General features: G+C 39.0%; 1 protein-coding gene across 1 annotated transcript in view; it reads right to left on the bottom strand.

The window, feature by feature from the left end:
* LOC144036077 (polypeptide N-acetylgalactosaminyltransferase 10-like) overlaps positions 1-14,739 on the bottom strand; it is a 46,830-nt gene that overhangs the window by 18,462 nt on the left and 13,629 nt on the right. Inside the window, exons 2-4 of the mRNA XM_077546364.1 lie at positions 10,177-10,279; positions 9,918-10,056; positions 5,889-6,055 (exon numbers count right to left, since the gene is read on the bottom strand). Of these exons, the coding sequence (XP_077402490.1) occupies positions 5,889-6,055; positions 9,918-10,056; positions 10,177-10,279 (409 nt within the window). The remainder of the gene's footprint in view (positions 1-5,888; positions 6,056-9,917; positions 10,057-10,176; positions 10,280-14,739) is intronic.

Raw genomic sequence — 14,739 nt, 5'->3', positions numbered from 1 at the left:
ATGAAAGAAGAGACATGTTTTTATAGCAATAGAACACGATATTCTATGGGCCTTGCAAAAACAGTCAAAATCCAGTAAAACAGCCGTGAGCGAAGAGGATTGCTTCAGTGAAAATGGCTGGGAGTGATTGAGTTAAAAAGTCTTAGCCCGAGAATATGGTCCTTCAGATTTTCTCCTGCATTTGGTCATGATAGACATGTGCACCCAATTTCATAAATAGGTGAAATAGCTGATTTTTCTCCCTATTCTAAGTATGAGCCTTATAATTTCCCTAAACTGGCTACTTCAAACCAAAATGGCTGGTTTCCTGTTCAATTTAGGGCATGAGTCATTGAGCCTTTTCATATGTACTCAAAAAAAAACAAAAAAAAAACATGAAACAACAATTAGAAGAAGACCATATCACCATCTACGCTAAATTTTTCCACAAAAAAACGAGCATTTTCAATGCCAGCCATTTTCAAAAAAGAGAACCTTCAGTGCTTTAATGTTAGCCAATTTAGAGCATTCTGACATATCTTTTGAGGCTCACTTAATATTGTGTTTTATAGTTATGCAAACACAGAAACTACCAAATGAAAGATGACCAAAAAAAATTCAATCACAAGCTATTTATAAGGGTTGAATTTCCAAAGATCTGCCATGTTAATGAGTTTTCCCATTGCTATGATACATGGGGAGCTCATTCAAAAGAGACCCAATGCTGCCATCTGCTAGCCATAGCTCTTTTTAATATAACTTTCCCAGCTTAATGATACAACCAGAGCTGTCCCAAGACTTTTCTCTCCACCCATTCCCATAAAAAAACAAAACAAATAAATGTAGTTGACAACAATTCATGTCAAAGGCGCTCAAAGAGTTAAATACAACTCTACCCAAATGCAGCGTCTCATCCTCATCTTTCCTCTAACAAGCTTGGACCCTTAACAGGTGCTAATGAAGTGTCCCCGGAGAGCAGCTCTCCTTTCCAAAATACACACCAATTATGAGCAAGGCGAGGGGAGAGAGAAAAAAATAAACAGTTGCTAAAACAAGATACAGCAACAGCATCTTTCATCCAAAGGCATTGGAAAGTATCTTTTAATCGGAAAAAGAAATTAGCTCACGGTATGAGTTTGTGCCATTATCAGAAGCTGGTGCATCCAACAACATTGCAGCACTGCTTAGCTTCTGGCTTTGATGTTACGTTGAGCTGCCAAGTCATGGGCGGGGAAACTCAGTGTGAAGGCGGTGTGGATTAATCAGCCTGACTCCTAAATCAATATGACCTATTAATTCTGAATTTGTTACTGTGAAATTACAGCTTTAGTCTTGTAAACTTGCAACTTAGTCATGCAAATTTGCAACTTTGTTAAACTCAAATGCTTGTAAAAATGATGACAGTTACCATAATTTTTCACCCTATTATTACATTTTTTAATTAAAATCTAGGCTTTCATCTTGATACCTTACTGCAGTGAAATCATGGCTCTATTCATGTAAAATTACAATCTTGGCTCAGGTAAAGCTTTTTTCCTCATAATTTTACAATTGGTACTTTTCCCCTGCTAGAATTATGCACATATTTTAATTTTTTAATATTTTTTTTATTAAAACTGCACATTTTTTTACCGCCAACTTTGTTCACAGTAATAGATAACTCTAAGCTTTTGACATTGTCAGAATCAACAAATTTAATTTCAGATTTTTTCTGTCAAAATTACTACTTTTTTATAAAGTGGAAAACCTAAATGTTTTACTTTCCTACAGCATCCACCTTGATTCTCAGAAAGAAAAAAAATCATAACATTTTAAAGCTTTTCACATATGTAGATTTACAACTTAATTCAAATAATTTTACAACTATTCTCATAATTGTATAACTTTTTTCTTTAAATCAGAACATCTAAATAATGTTTTATTATCTTATAATTAAAGCCTTTATTCTTACAAAACAGTCCTGGTAAGACCACATTGCTATCCCTGTAAAGCTATGTCTTGAAAATGTCTATGTATGAAAATTGTTGCTTTATTCACCTAAAATATGAGCTAAATTTAACAGCAGGTGAGCGTTTTAACTGTCCATGTGTTTGTTTTCACAGTTTGGCTTTCTAACTGCCAGCGGGGTCAGAAGTCATCAACTCCAGCCCTGGACCGGTCTCCATCTCTGTGCAGGACAGATGGCGAGCAGAGGAATCTGCGGAGAGATGAGCCCATTAGCTCAACTCACCTTGAAAGGATGCTGGGGTAGGCCAACGTCTGCCCCGACCCCCCACCCCCACCACCTGCAGGGTGAACGAAGCTTGAACAGGCTGCCTGTACGGGCCCGTGAAATTCAATTAGCAGATAATGATGAGCGAGCCGACCTCGTCGTCTCCAGGCTGCATCTCGTCATAGACCCCGAAAGGCGGATTAGCGGGTCGCACTGTTTTCAACGGCCAATTCCACTCCCGCTGCTCCATTTCTAGCCGTAACCAACTTGTTTTCCCCTCACATGGTCTTCACTCGCCATCCTGCCTTGAGGTCAATTCACACACTAGCTCCAATTTGGGGAGCCGCCAAATTGCACACCACCATAGATTCTGAGAAAATTCTGCAATTTGAAATCAATTGGCACAGCTTTTTTTTTTCTTTCCTGAAGGTATACAGTACACATAAATAGGATTGTAACACAGTGAACCCCCGGGGGATAGCGACTGAGCTGTCCTGTGTAATTGAAGGCCATTATGAATGCATTGTTTTTGTTTTATTTATTTATTTTTTTAAGCCAAAGGGGGAAAAAAAACTTGAAAAATCGGGATGAACCTTCATAGAAAAATGGCATGCTATTAATCCATTACAGCCACCCCAAAAATGTTTTTCTCATTACGGTTTGTAATATTAAAAAGTACTGTATTGTTAAATATAAATATTCTATAAATATAATAAAATAATATATAATATAATCGTTAAATATAATATACTCATTTGCTCCCAAAATCGTATAAATGTTCTATTTTAAATGATTCAAGTGTCCCAAAGATATATTTATAAGTTAAATTTTTTTTTTTTTAATGCTAGAGCATACAGAAAGCTTTGATGCACTGCAAAGAACGGCTGAAGAAATTGTCGTTATCACACAAACGGCCAGCAGGTGGCAGCAGAGCAAAAATATATCCACCAGGGCTATGTTGAAAAAAAAAAAGTTCTTTTACTCACATTTCTAAACAGATTTGTGAATAATGACGAAACTAGCTATATTATAATGCTAATTGCTGCAAAACTGAAACAGATAGAAATATACTTTTGTTTTGGAAGGTTCCATGTTTTCATAGCAATAGAACACAATAGTCTGTGTGTGTGAGTGAAGGGGGTTGTTTCAGTGAAAATAGCTGGGAGTGAATGAGTAAAAAACAACAACACACATAGTAAAAGCGAATGAAAATCAATTGACTGTTTTTTTGAAGTAATTCAATCAAATTTTGTTTCGCAAAAGGAAGTAAAAAGGATGTAGATGCCGCAACAAGATGGCGCCAAACCTCTACTTTTCTATTAGACATTCTTATGGCCTGACCAGATGAAGCTACCAAAGCGTTACTTATTACACAGTGTTTTTGCCTATGCACAAAAACAGCAAATAACAGAGGACTAAAAAGGAAAAAATAACAGAGGAAAAAAATAATAATCAGCCAACAGGTGAACTTGCTTGTAGAAAATCTCAAACTAGTGTTTTCCTGTGAGACATGGCGAAAACATTTGTAAGAGTTTCAAAAATACCTTAAAAACATGAAAAAAATATCTCAAAATTGTTCTCGTGGAATTAACCTTGACTTATTAATTAACTCTTTGACTGCCAGACGTTTTCAGAAAAGGGATGCTGTCAGTGCCAGCCGATTTAAGCATTTTGACTGATCTTTCAAGGTCCACAGAAAATTTTGTGTTTGGACTATGGAAACACCCATACTACCAAATGAAAGATTGGACTCTCATCTTTCATCAGAAAAAAAAATGTTTCGACCTTATTCCGTTTTTCAGTAATCAACAATAGAAAATGGTTAGTTTCACCCAAATGCTCTGTTTTGAAACAAAAAACGGAGAAATCAAGCTTTTTGTGAAACGATATTATTTCATGCACTCTAGTGAATTTGACACCTTTTTTTTCCATGAATGATGCCACAAACACCTAAACATGCTTTACTTCTGTAAAACACTACCACCAACAATGAAAAAGTGTTTTTTGATAGCAAAATACGTTTATTTACATTCAACAGTGTAACAATATGACAAAACAATTTGGCAAACTATTTACAAATGTGTGCAACCGTGGTACTATTTACAATTGTGTGGATGTTTCAAATACAGTTTTTCATTTTGTAACACTCCCCTGCGTGCAAGAGGACGCAGCAGGATTTGCACAACAGATTAGTTTCACTGCGATGGCCCCTTAGCGTGCAGACGCTACATTTTCTTGCCGGCCTTTTTTTCCGGGGAATAGCAAGTATATACTGCAGTGTGTGTTTGGCCATGTTGCCATCACGTCTACTCTCAGGATCATGATACGGTGACGTTACAGTGGTGTTACGTCTGGCTTCCTCATTGTCCTTCAGTTCCTATACCGGGTGTTTGATCCATCTTGTCCGCTCCATTCATGGTGGCATCGTAGTCCATAACCAGTGTCTTCTCCGTGATCAGACTGTACCCACTCCTCCAATGAATATGCATTGGACTCGGGGCACTCTTCGTCGTCCGATTGAACGTCCGCCTGAGCAGAAGTGCTCGGTTGTGCTCCGCGTTTTCCGGCGTTAGCATCGCTAACCGGTGAGGCTTTATGACATGATCATAGCCGCCGCGTCAACGCTTCCAACCTCGGAGTCACCATCATCATCATCGTCGTCATCAATGTGCTCTTTAGCATTGGTCGATGCTTTTCGTCTTTGAAAAAAATGCTCAAGCGTGAGCTGCTTCCAACTGGTCGCCATCATGGCTTCCTCAGCCATTGTCCCCTCAACACTCTAGCTCCGCCTCACGTCTTCTACTGACGCCTACCCAATCTTGTCCAAAGAGAGTCATTGCTGCCATCTAGGGGCCAAAAATAGGCATTATACTAACTAGATCTGCTTGATACTTTCAGCACAGCTGGCTAAGGCTTTCCTCCACCCGTTTCCCCCCCAAAAAAACAACAACTTGGTGAACGTCTTTTAACGTCTTTGGCGCTCCTCTGTAGGATTTTACTAAACGTTATTTAACGTTTTTGGCAGTCAAAGAGTTAAGAGCAGACTGAGTGGCCAAGTTCCTGATGTCAGTTACTAGGCCACACCCCTTAAAGGCACATATACAATACAACAGCTGTTGTGACTTTATTAGGGTTTTACGTTGTTCTAAGCTTGAGGTCTGTCATTCCCAACGTACTGGTGACTTTTGGCTGATTTACTAACAGAAATGAGATTCCTCATTAGCTGCTAACTTGACAAAATGATCAGCGACAGAGCTGACTGAGTTTGTCTGAAATGCTTCCAGGTGACAGGAGGAGACATCCAGTATTTGCGAATGTTGGGCTGAGTCACAGGCGAGCGTAGGCGAGGAAGCTAGCGGGAGGGAGGGCAGGCGAGTGACGAGGACAAGAGGATGGCTATTGAAAACATTCATATTCCAGTAGAAACATCACAAGATGTGATTCTTTGCTGACGTGGGTGGGAACATTTGTCACTGCACGAGCACATTTAATTGCAATGGCTTCCCTTAGCAAATGAGTTCATTGCAGTGGCAAACTGTGCATTTAGGCATTCAGTGTGAACTTAATCCACCTCTTACTACCACCAGTTGACCAGATACTAGAATTTAGGACATAAATGCAGGTCAATTGTTCTGATAGTGTTTCAGACGGCTGTAGCACATTGTTTGTGTTTAGTTTTTTTATTTGCTTTATTTACCTTTGTCGCTGAAGTCATCCACCAGGATGATCTCGGCGATGAGCAGCGGAGGCGAGCGGTTGAGGATGCTGTGGACGGTCCTCAGCAATGACGACCATCCCTCGTTGTGGAACGGGATGATGATGCTGGTGCTGGGCAGCTTCTCGCTGTACAGCTTTTGTTTGCAGCTAAACACAAACAAACAGACATTTACAATCTGTTCTCATGGGTAACATGTCAATAAAAATAAGGCCCTTTGGAATCGTTTTCAGTTGTACTGCATGTATGATAGCTAGTCGTTAAATAGAAATTGGTTGGTTGGTTGGATAAATGCTTTCAAAGCTATAGCCTTTCCACCTTTCTTGAGACCAAGATTAAAGTCATGAAAGGCCAAAGTATGGAGAAAGAAACGATCTAAAACATACAAGCTCATCTGTGAAACATGGTGGAGGTGATGTCATGGCTTGGACTTGCTTCTAGAACAAGCTCACTAACTAGTCTTTATTGATGATGTAACTCATGACGGTAGCAGCAGACTCAAATTCTGAAGTCTACAAAACCCTTTTGTCCGGCAATTTACGGAAAAATGCATCAAACAAAACGGGAGAAGACAATTACACAATCACCAGACCTTAACCCAATACACAATGTATTTTATCCTCTGAAAAGCAGACTGAAGGGAGAACCCCCCAGAAACAAACAAAAACTGAAACAGGCTGCAGCAAAAGCCAGGAAAAGAATTTGCAGGCTTGATGCAGTTCTTGCAAGTTTATTCAATATTATTTACTTTAAAGTCAATTTAATAATGTCCGTTCCAATAGTTTTGCTCACTTGAAAAGTGGGAGGGCTCAAACAAGAAAACCAAATGAACTGATCTTGACGTTCCAATTCTTTTAGAGGACTGTATACAAGTCCTGAGCGACTTAAAGTCTGAAAAATACGGTATATACCACATTGAAATAACACACGTCCAGATTTGAAACTACTACAAAATTATGGCAAAATATAGTAGTTCCAGATCCGCAAGTCAGTCAGGCGACAGCAATTTTCATTCCTCGCAACTCACTTCTAGTTGCATATGTTACTTGGTTGGAACTGAAGAAAAAAAAACTTTAAGAGATCATTTTACGCTCCTTGCCAGCAATATATATTTTAATGTTACATCTTGACACGCCCGCCTGAGAAGCTTAACGGCATTATAATAAGCACGTCTAATGGCCCTCACTGCCACTGACGAGTCTGCCCAGATGAGAATTATCTTTGGGGGGTGGGTGCTGGGGGGGGGGGGGGGGGCGACAAAAGGAAGGAAGGAAGGAAGGAAGGAAGGAATGAATGCCTGTGGGAGGTCTGTGACGCCTTCCCATTAGACACATTTCACTCTGCTGTCATACTCTGAACACACAGCAGCAAGATAGAGATTTATATGAAGAGACATTTATATACAGATTTAGATAGTGAGAGAGATGGAGACAGGCAGACAGACATAGACAGGTAAACATGATAGATATAGCAGCTGATAAAGCTAGATAGGAAGATAGCTATAGTTAGTCACAGTTATCTGATAGAGCTAGATAGAAAGAGAGACAGTTTGTGAGGTAGTTATATTAGTGAGTTAGTTAGTTAGTTAGTGAGTGAGCCAGATAGATTAGTCAATGGACTAGTTAGCTAGTGAGATAGGTCATTAACTAGTGAGATAGGTCATTAACTAGTTGGACAGACAGACATGTCTTAGTGGGGTAGTTCAACCAAAAAACAGAAGAAAAGTTAGTCACATAGTTAGCTGGCAAATCTAGTTAGTAAGTTAATCAGTTAGTTAGTTGGGTAGACATTTAGACTAATAAAAATCAATTAGGCTTCTCAGCCCAACAACTGGAGATTATTGATTTAAATTAATCTGAGGAAAGGGTGGTAGCGTTTGTGATGTACATAGGTGAAGAAGTGTAAGATCTATGAGGGCTCACTACTGGTCACACAAGCACACACACTTTTCTGAAAAGCGACTCTGCGGCAATATTTTCAATCCCACTCAAGATACCTGGAGATCCCCACCCCTCCCCCCAACACCGTCACCCTACCCCCACCTCTTCAACCGCTGCGGTTGATGGAGTGCCAATCTTTGAGATAACCTGCTGCTGCAGTCTTGGCTGCCATTGAAAAACCCGCAGCCCTGTTGTTCCTCTGTGGCCCCCACAGTCATAAAAATATACACTCAGATATATGTACACATTCACACACGTCCATTCAACAAAACGTGAAAAAAAAAAAAATCAATTTATTCTGAGTGGTATGTCCTTCACAACTACAAACACTGAAAACTGTTGTTTTTGGTTGGTGGACCTTGCACAACCCATAAAACCGACGACAGCTTAAAAAATGATAGATGTATTCATAATTTTAGTTGGGAATTCTGGTAGAAATATAATTAACTAGTAGGGGTGTTCCATATCATACCTTCTACAATATTACCGGTGTATTTTTTTGGGTGATACAAATTTGAAATATTTGGGAAATTGACGTGATGACGTAATGCGTAACATCATACGTCTTCGTGTCTATTTGGACTGTTGTTGTTTTTGGTTGGTGGACCTTGCACAACCCATAAAACCGACTGACGACAGCTTTAAGAATGAAAGATGTATTTATAATTTTAGTTGGGAATTCTGGTAGAAATATAATTAACTAGTCGGGGTGTTCCATATCATACCTTCTACGATATTACCGGTGTACTTTTTTTGGGTGATACAAATTTGAAATATCGCAAATTTGACGTGATGACATAATGCGTAACGTACGTTTTCGTGTCTATTTGGACGTACATGCGTCACTCTGTCAGCTAAGTGAGAGTGAACTACATTCGTCGTGTGTAGGCTGTTTGGTTACAAGAGGTCAGATATGATGCAAAAAATACAATCGCTTACAAATTGTGCAGGACAACTGCTGCCGTTAAAGTTAAGAGGATGTGCAGGCTAAAGACACTCGAGGAGGACATGGAAGCAGCTTGTGTTGCTTGGCGTGAACAAAAGTTCATTACTGGAGCACTCTTGATTAGATGCACTCCTTATGAAAAAAAAAACAGACGGTGGTTGGATAATGCTGAAGCGATTGCATAATTTTGGGCCAAGATAAACAATCCATGGTGATTATTTTACCGTGACCGGTAAATCGCCTCATAGTTGACGTGACTTTGTTATGCTAACCGGCCGCTAAGCTAACGTGCTTTCGATGAGACGGCTTTTGCGCAGCAGTGTAAACATGCACATTTGCGTTATTCATACCCGCTAGTGTTATATACAATCGCAGGGGATTAAAAAAAATCAACAATACACTTGTCTGCGATGTTACAGAGCATGATGCCACAGACTGGCTGCTACCGTATCATTTTTTCTTCTTTTTTTGTCTTTAGAACACGAGGATCAACCACACAGGAGAAAATAATGGACTTTCTTGACTTGTGAAATTTGCCACTGACTTCTGAAGGTTTGTGTTTTCTTTGTATTTGCTAAGTAAATGTGCTTTATGCAATTATGTTACAATTAGACCTCGCAGGGTAAACACTACCTGGCCTGTTTTTATTCCCATTCCATTCAATTACGGTTGCTATATTTGCACTTTGTTTACATTTCAATTGTGGAAAAAAAGGTGGCTTAAATATTGTGCTGCAATAAAAGTTCTATTATTCCAGAGCACCAATCACAAATCTATTGTTCAGTAATTATTACAAATATTGTCAAAAATACTGTCACCGCAAATTTCTTTGAAATATCGTGCTATAATTTTAGGCCATATCACCCACCCCTATTAACTAGCTTGTTAGTTAAATGGTTAAATAATAGTTAATAGTTATAAACTATATAGGTTTATAGCTAGTTACTATAGCTCGCTCATTACCATGTTATTAAGTTAGTTAGCTATATACTGTAGCTCATGAGACTGTTACTGTAACCTAGAAAGCTAGCTGGTGAACATTAGTTACAGACCTATAGAGCTAGATAATGTATTTAGATCTAAACGTTGGTTTAATGTTTGGCTAAAGAGTAAACTACGACTCACTTGGGATGCCGGATGTCGGGGATGGAGCGATTGAGGGAGATCCTGTCACTGACAAAAATGTTGAAGCCGTTCTCCCTGTAGGCCTGGTCCACACGGTCAGCGTCTGTCAGGGGGAACGGCTTCCCCTGCTCGCCGTTACCTGAAACAATCAAACACAGTTGGCTGATAAGAAAACGGCGATCCAGCGGGATTCCCAGTCAATGTTTAAATTACATTATGAGAGCAAACAGTGGCAGACGTTTTGTGTCAGCAGACCCACCAGATCTGGAGGCATCCCTTTTGATTGCGTCGTAGTTATGCCAGTCTTTCCTCTGAAGAACACTTCTGCCCACTTGATTGTCCTTTCGCAGTCTGTTCACGCCCTTGAATATGTAAAAAAAGAAAACATTTTGCATCATTTCGTACAAAAAGTAAATTAGCTAATTAATAAGACTATCAAAATAACAGTGGTGAACTTTATATGCGAATGGCACAAGCTGACCATCCAAACGTGCTAAGGACTCACTTTGACAGCTTGGATTGTTCGTAAAATGCTGATTTTTTTTGTGTGTGCTAAATTTACCAGGTAACCCAACTAACATGGTGATTAGAAATCATTTGAAACTATCGAATGTTGTAATAGTTGATTGTAACAGATTTGTTTGATTAATGGTAATGAGAAGCACTGGAGGCTATGTGAATCACTACTCTGACACAACCAGCAGGTGCCCTGTTGATTTAGTCTATGGGAAGTTGAGATACATCCATGGCACAAAACTAACCTTCTTATTGTAAATAGAGACAAACTGAAGAGGTTAAATTTATTTTTCCTCTTTGCGTGTTCCAAAAATATGAAGACAGATTTAATGTAAGAAAAAACACCTTTGCAAAAATGATTTAATAAAAAACAGAGATCTCTGGACATCGTGACAGACTCCAAACATCACGTAACAGGTGGAATTTCAGAGTGCCGAATGTGTCTCTTCCGCGGAGAAGATGGCTTCTTATTGTTAAACAGACCGCCTCTCTTTCATTTGTAGACAAAACATACTCTCTGGGTACTTTTCCGTGAGCGATGGTGCAAACAGAGTCAGGGGTGTGTGTGTGTTCGAAGCAGATTCTGTTCTCAAGGACTAAATGTGTTTTCGCACAGAACACTGAGAAGGAATTTTTTAGACCAAACAATATGTTCCAGCTTAAGGTCAAATTAAAAGTTCAACACTACCTCACATTTACAAAACATTTCGACATGGTTAATATAAAGAATTAAAATGTTAATAATGTATAACAATGGTTAATATATGAAATAAAGAATTTAAATGTTAATAATATTTAACAAAACCTACGATAAATTACTTTTTTTCTGGCCACAGCAAGGAAAACTTTCAGTTATACAACAGGCTTTTCTTGCCTGATGGTATCCGTGGCAGGATTTTTTTTCTTCCCCCTAGCAGCAGCAGCCTGCTCACTGCTCCACTGAGAGTTTACACGCAGAAAAGTGTACTCTTCTATTTCACGCTCGGCGAAGCTCGCGAGGTGAATACCAATGCGGCAACGACGCGGGGCCTTCTGTGTACATAGCACTCAAGCCGCTCGACATGCAAAAGGGCGTCCGCACTGTCACCCCGACGTGCTTAACGACTCGCAGACGCCGTTTTGCGATGTGACGTACGGGATCACACAGCATCAGTGCGGAAATAATTAGTTGACAGGAAGTGTCAATTATCCCCATGCTTTAAATACAAATGGTGCGGCCAGCAGGCATGAATTAGCATGAATTATTAACCCGACTGGTGGTTCATGACAACGTGACACTGAATAACAAACTAGAGTGTCACATATGCTCTAATACTTAGCGGTTGTTGTTGCGGGTTAGAATAGGTCGCCGTCATACGTCTTGAGGTGGATTACACACAACTACATTTTTATATGCGCATTGTTCATTGGATAGCATTTTGTTAAACGGTCTTACCATGATTGATGATTGAGCAGAATTGCTCCAGCTATTACATTAAGTTTGGATTTACGCTGCAGGTTCAAGTAATACAATTTCAATTTAATGTCTGTATATCCATAATGTACAGCGATTTCCCTTGCATACATTTATCTCATCTATTGTCTTTTTTTTTTTTAACATGGAACCCCCTCATGCTATTTGTTGAAAAACTAACCTCTTTTTTGTGCCCTATACCACAAAATGCTAGCTGCATGTATAGAAAACCTGGCTCCTGTCTTGATATATTTAATGATATGATGGTAGATATGTACGGGCAAATCAATTACATGAAAAAGGTCTTTATTCGTGGAGATTTCAATGTGGATATATTGAACCTTAATGAACAGAAAGGTAACATGAAATTTATTGATACAACGTATAGTCTGGGCTTATACCCTATTATTTTAAAACCAACAAGGATAGCGAGAAATAGTGCAACATTAATTGATAACATTTTCACTAATGAATTAGGGACTAAAATTGTCAGTAAATATTAATACTGGTAGCTATAAAAAATAATAAATATATAAGGCTTAAAACACCTGTGGCCATAGAGGGTCTTCCAGTGTATTCCAAATATGACCCAAATGAATCATATCAGGAATTTTTGAAAATATTTAATGCCCTCTATGGCTTCCACTGCCCTGTAAGAACATATCGTGCAAATAATACATATGAATATAAGCTCTGGATGACTACAGGACTTGAAAATGCCTGTAAAAAAAAAATCTCTTATATCGAACGTATTTAAAAATGAGAACAAAAGTTAAAGTACCACTGATTGTCACACCATGCGTATATGTAATACATTTTTGGACTTGTAGATGCAGTATCTGAATTAATGAACTTGTGATAGGTCTGTTACCTTGATGTAGTATTATGTGAAAAGGGTAGACAGTATAAGTTTTGGCTTCAGTCTACACCTTTTGGTCTTTGTTCTTTATATATATATATATATATATATATATATATATATATATATATATATACGTATATATATATATATATATTTCTTTTTTGCTTGTTGATTGTTACGACCAAATAAACTAAACCAAAGTAAAGTAGCACAATTACCTAGGAATAACATCACAATATTATTTATTTTCTTTTTTTTATCTGACAAAATGTTATGAGAATACAGTTGCAAAATTTAAAGCTTAAAGCCAGGGAAGAAAAACTAATAAGTAAAATAAAAATTATAATAATAATAGTAATAATACTTACGACAAAAAGGTTGTAATAAAATGAACAAAATCTGAGAAATTATGAGGAAACCAGTAATAACAGTATTACTTTGGTGCCATGGAAACAATCTAAGTTGATTTCTGCCATCTTTTGTCATCAAGGGGCGTTTACAATATAAACCCTCTTAGGGGGCGGGGGGTGCCGCAGGGCTCAATCCCCATCCAATTGAAAAACAGTGACTCGCTGTACTGCTAATCCTCATCAGGGTCTTGGGTGAGTGGGAGCCGTTGCCAGTGGATTTTGGGTGGGAAGCGGGTACCGTACACCAATCACAGCCCACAGATGGACTAACAGACATTTCACTTCACATTCATACCTGAGGACAATCTAGAGTCAGCAATTAACTAAAGAATCATGTTTATGGAATGTGGGAAGAAGATGTAGAACCCAGAGAAAACCCACACAGGTCATAGTCGAGATCCCAATCAGGAACCTTAGAACTGTGAGGCACATGTGCTAATCACTCATCTACCATGCTGTCCATAGGGAAGCTCAAATATTGTTATATCTGTGGGAAAGGTATTGCCATTTGTGCAATTTAAACCCATTTCCCGGACTAACAAATAGTCTTTCAATGAGGGACTTTTTTTCTGCAACCCTTTTCACGCTGTGACAACTCTGTCTGGGTCACCATGACACGCACACACAGGGGCATGAATTGTGTGTGAATGTTGGTAGCGCGAGGGGAGAGCGTGTCAGCCAGTATTCGGCGTCGTTTCACTTGCTCTCAATGCAACCAAGAAGAGGAGGGCAAAAAATTAAAATCAAGAAAAAGCATCAAGTTCATTTCAGTTTGGCTTTGCCTCCACTCAGAGGTGGACACATTGGGTGAGTCACGCACAAGGGCGAGACAAGCAAAGAGAGTCCATCTGTGCAAATGTATGTACTGAAGAATAAAAAATATATAAAAAAACTACACAGGATTTTTGCGCTGGCCCCATTTTTTACTCCTGATTAAAATTTCAGCACACGTCAACCCCGTCGTGTTCCTCTGGGGGCTTTTGTAGCTCGCTCGGTAAGAACCTTGAGAAAACAAGGCAAGGAGAAAGGAAGGGGAAAGAAGTTTTTAGCTAATGCGTGTTCGTCGGAGAACGTGGGCGGCGGAACGTAATCGAGATGGACAATAAGCGGACCAAAGTGGGAAAAAGTTGGAATCATCTGGAAGAGCAGATGGAGGGTATGATTGTGAGAAGGGGGGGGGCCTCGGAATCACAGCATGCGCTCCTTTCATAACAAGTGGGAGGAAGTTGTCTATTTTAAACTCGGTACACTTAGAAATAAACTGTTACCTGCTGGTTTAACCCTATAACTACCGGCTTGAGCAATCAGGAAAGTAAAGAGCTAGATGCCATTCCAACTATTTGGAAGACCGTAGAGTTAAATTCATGACCATGCTCAAAATTCAACTCATCTTTTCCCATTAAAATGAATGCACATTTGTATCTGTTATTTGCTGAAAAATGCACAAAACAAAACATTGGTTGTTTTTGCACTCAGGCTAAAACAATAAAAGTAGTCATTTGGCAACATCTTGTAAAATCTTGGTGTCAAGGAACTATGTGAAAATGGGAAGCTGGGTTGACGGAAATTTGACTTCTACAA

This window comes from Vanacampus margaritifer, chromosome 16 (assembly GCF_051991255.1).
Source record: "Vanacampus margaritifer isolate UIUO_Vmar chromosome 16, RoL_Vmar_1.0, whole genome shotgun sequence".
Classification (NCBI taxonomy): Eukaryota; Metazoa; Chordata; class Actinopteri; order Syngnathiformes; family Syngnathidae; genus Vanacampus; species Vanacampus margaritifer.
This window is presented reverse-complemented; position numbering and strand designations above follow the sequence as displayed.